General features: G+C 48.4%; 1 protein-coding gene across 1 annotated transcript; it reads right to left on the reverse strand.

Annotated features, from left to right (window-relative positions):
- Positions 1-1207: 1207 nt before the first annotated feature.
- LOC113471869 (uncharacterized serine-rich protein C11G7.01-like) lies at positions 1208-1986 on the reverse strand (the record flags this gene model as incomplete). The annotated part of the gene is made up of 2 exons (XM_026831326.1): positions 1208-1347; positions 1852-1986. Coding segments are annotated over 2 exons (275 nt in total), but the record flags the coding sequence as incomplete, so codon positions are not given.
- Positions 1987-3108: the final 1122 nt, after the last annotated feature.

Raw genomic sequence — 3108 nt, forward strand, 5'->3', positions numbered from 1 at the left:
TTCTTCAGAATTTGTGTTTTTGTGGGAGATCTCACCCATTTTCTCCAAGTGTGTATTTACAAAAAAAAAAAAAAAAAAAAATGACACGAAAAAAGGGGGTAGGTAGCGCCTTGACCACTACACCACCGAGGTAGGTAGCGCCTTGACCACTACACCACCGAGGTAGGTAGCGCCTTGACCACTACACCACCGAGGTAGGTAGCGCCTTGACCACTACACCACCGAGGTAGGTATTCCATACCTCGGCTGGGATTGAACCCACGCCCTCCTGTTTACCAGGCGAGCGCCTTGACCACTACACCACCGAGGTAGGTAGCGCCTTGACCACTACACCACCGAGGTAGGTAGCGCCTTGACCACTACACCACCGAGGTAGGTAGCGCCTTGACCACTACACCACCGAGGTAGGTAGCGCCTTGACCACTACACCACCGAGGTAGGTAGCGCCTTGACCACTACACCACCGAGGTAGGTAGCGCCTTGACCACTACACCACCGAGGTAGGTAGCGCCTTGACCACTACACCACCGAGGTAGGTAGCGCCTTGACCACTACACCACCGAGGTAGGTAGCGCCTTGACCACTACACCACCGAGGTAGGTAGCGCCTTGACCACTACACCACCGAGGTAGGTATTCCATACCTCGGCTGGGATTGAACCCACGCCCTCCTGTTTACCAGGCGAGCGCCTTGACCACTACACCACCGAGGTAGGTAGCGCCTTGACCACTACACCACCGAGGTAGGTAGCGCCTTGACCACTACACCACCGAGGTAGGTAGCGCCTTGACCACTACACCACCGAGGTAGGTAGCGCCTTGACCACTACACCACCGAGGTAGGTAGCGCCTTGACCACTACACCACCGAGGTAGGTAGCGCCTTGACCACTACACCACCGAGGTAGGTAGCGCCTTGACCACTACACCACCGAGGTAGGTAGCGCCTTGACCACTACACCACCGAGGTAGGTAGCGCCTTGACCACTACACCACCGAGGTAGGTAGCGCCTTGACCACTACACCACCGAGGTAGGTATTCCATACCTCGGCTGGGATTGAACCCACGCCCTCCTGTTTACCAGGCGAGCGCCTTGACCACTACACCACCGAGATAGGTACCTTTTACAAAGGATGTCCTAACTTAAATAAATTCATTAATAGTCCATCTTAGAACATCAGACCGAAATGTGTCAAAATGAAAATAAATTAACCTCCGAGGGTGGTCGAACTGTCCGACCCGTCAGTTGTGAGGCCGGTACTGCTGCTGCTCAGTGTTGCACTGCTAGTGGAGGTGAGAGTGGAAGAGGAGGTGTGAGAAATGCTGCTTGCGGGCTCCGAAGTACTACCTGGAGATAGAATAGAATAGAAAGTGAGAAATGAATAGAATATAAACTGTTTATCCTGCTCGAATAAGACTGAAAAGTCCCTTTACCCTTGCAGTCTAAACAAGGTCTTATGTAAGTATGTATTTGGTACAGAATAAGTGTAAATGTTATCAGGATAAAATCCGCCCCGGGCGGAAATAATAATATTGTAAGAGAAAGATGTATTATGGGAAAGTGTGTGTGGTTTTAAAAAAAAAAAAAAAAAAAAAAAAAAAAAAAACATAGAGATGGAATCAAAACTCCTGGCTTTAGCAAAGCTGTGATATCGACAAAAGTTGTGAAGAAGCCCTCTGTGCTTTAACACAAATCAGTTCAGGATTTGATTGAACTCTCCTTACCACGGAATGGACATGCTACGACACAGACCACACGGGTCTAATGTAGCAGTTCATTGCTACGACATGAAAACGGCGGTGAAACACTCAACAACAACAAAAAGTTCTACCTCTGAGTTATTGGTCTTACCTATTGTACCGCTGGATTCTATCGTACTGCTGGACACAGATTCAACCATTGTGTCAGGGGACGGGGCTCGAACCCCCAACCCTGACTTGCTGCCTCTTCCAGCATCACTGCCTTGCTCTGTGACTGAGGGGGGCACTGGAAAACGGGAAAAAAAGAGAACAGGTCAATGCCAACTCTACTCAAACCTTAGTGTAGGATTCAGCAGTTACCAACCTTTTTGAGGCCATCACCCTCACTTTCAGGTGGCCCTGACAGGGGGACCTGATCAGGTTGATCTGACAGGTACACCTTATCAGGTCCGCCTGTCAGGTCTACCTGATGAGCACACACACTATCAGGTAGACCTGACAAGAACGGCGGGTGTTCTTGTTCTTATAGCCAAACTTTTACAATATCTCTAACCGTTTAGTCGGTATAGCTGAAAACCGCCAATAAACGGTCAAAAACCGCCAAAAAGCGGTCAAAATATCGCCAACCGCAGCACCTATCTTATTCAAACGTTTTGAGTTGCATCCTTGTCACATTTGTAAACTCCATACCAAATTTCAAGTCTCTAGCTCATACCTTTCCCGAGATATTGTTAAATTACACCAAAAAGCGGTAAAATGCCGCCAACCGTTGCACCGGTCTTAACCAAAAGTTTCGTGTCGCATCCTTGTCACATTTGAAAAAAGCAGTAAAATGCCGCCAACCGTTGCACCGGTCTTAACCAAAAGTTTCGTGTCGCATCCTTGTCACATTTGACAGCTGCATGCCAAATTTCAAGCCTCTAGCTCTTACCGTTCTTGAGATATTTTGTTTACAGACAGACACACACACAGACAGACAGACACACACACACACACACACACACACACACACACACACACACACACACACACACACACACACACACACACACACACACACACACACACACACACACACACACACACACACACACACACACACACACACACACACACACACACACACACACACACACACACACACACACACACACACACACACACACACACACACACACACACACACACACACACACACACACACACACACACACACACACACACACACACACACACACACACACACACACACACACACACACACACACACACACACACACACACACGGACCAATGGCTGAAACTTTGGATTTAGGCTCTAGAGACCTCAAAACGTGTTTTGGTTGACACTAAAAACTGACCATCAAAAATTTGACCCGATTACATTTGATATTTTGTTTACAGACAGC

This window comes from Diaphorina citri, unplaced genomic scaffold, assembly GCF_000475195.1.
Source record: "Diaphorina citri unplaced genomic scaffold, Diaci psyllid genome assembly version 1.1 scaffold3172, whole genome shotgun sequence".
Lineage (NCBI taxonomy): Eukaryota > Metazoa > Arthropoda > Insecta > Hemiptera > Psyllidae > Diaphorina > Diaphorina citri.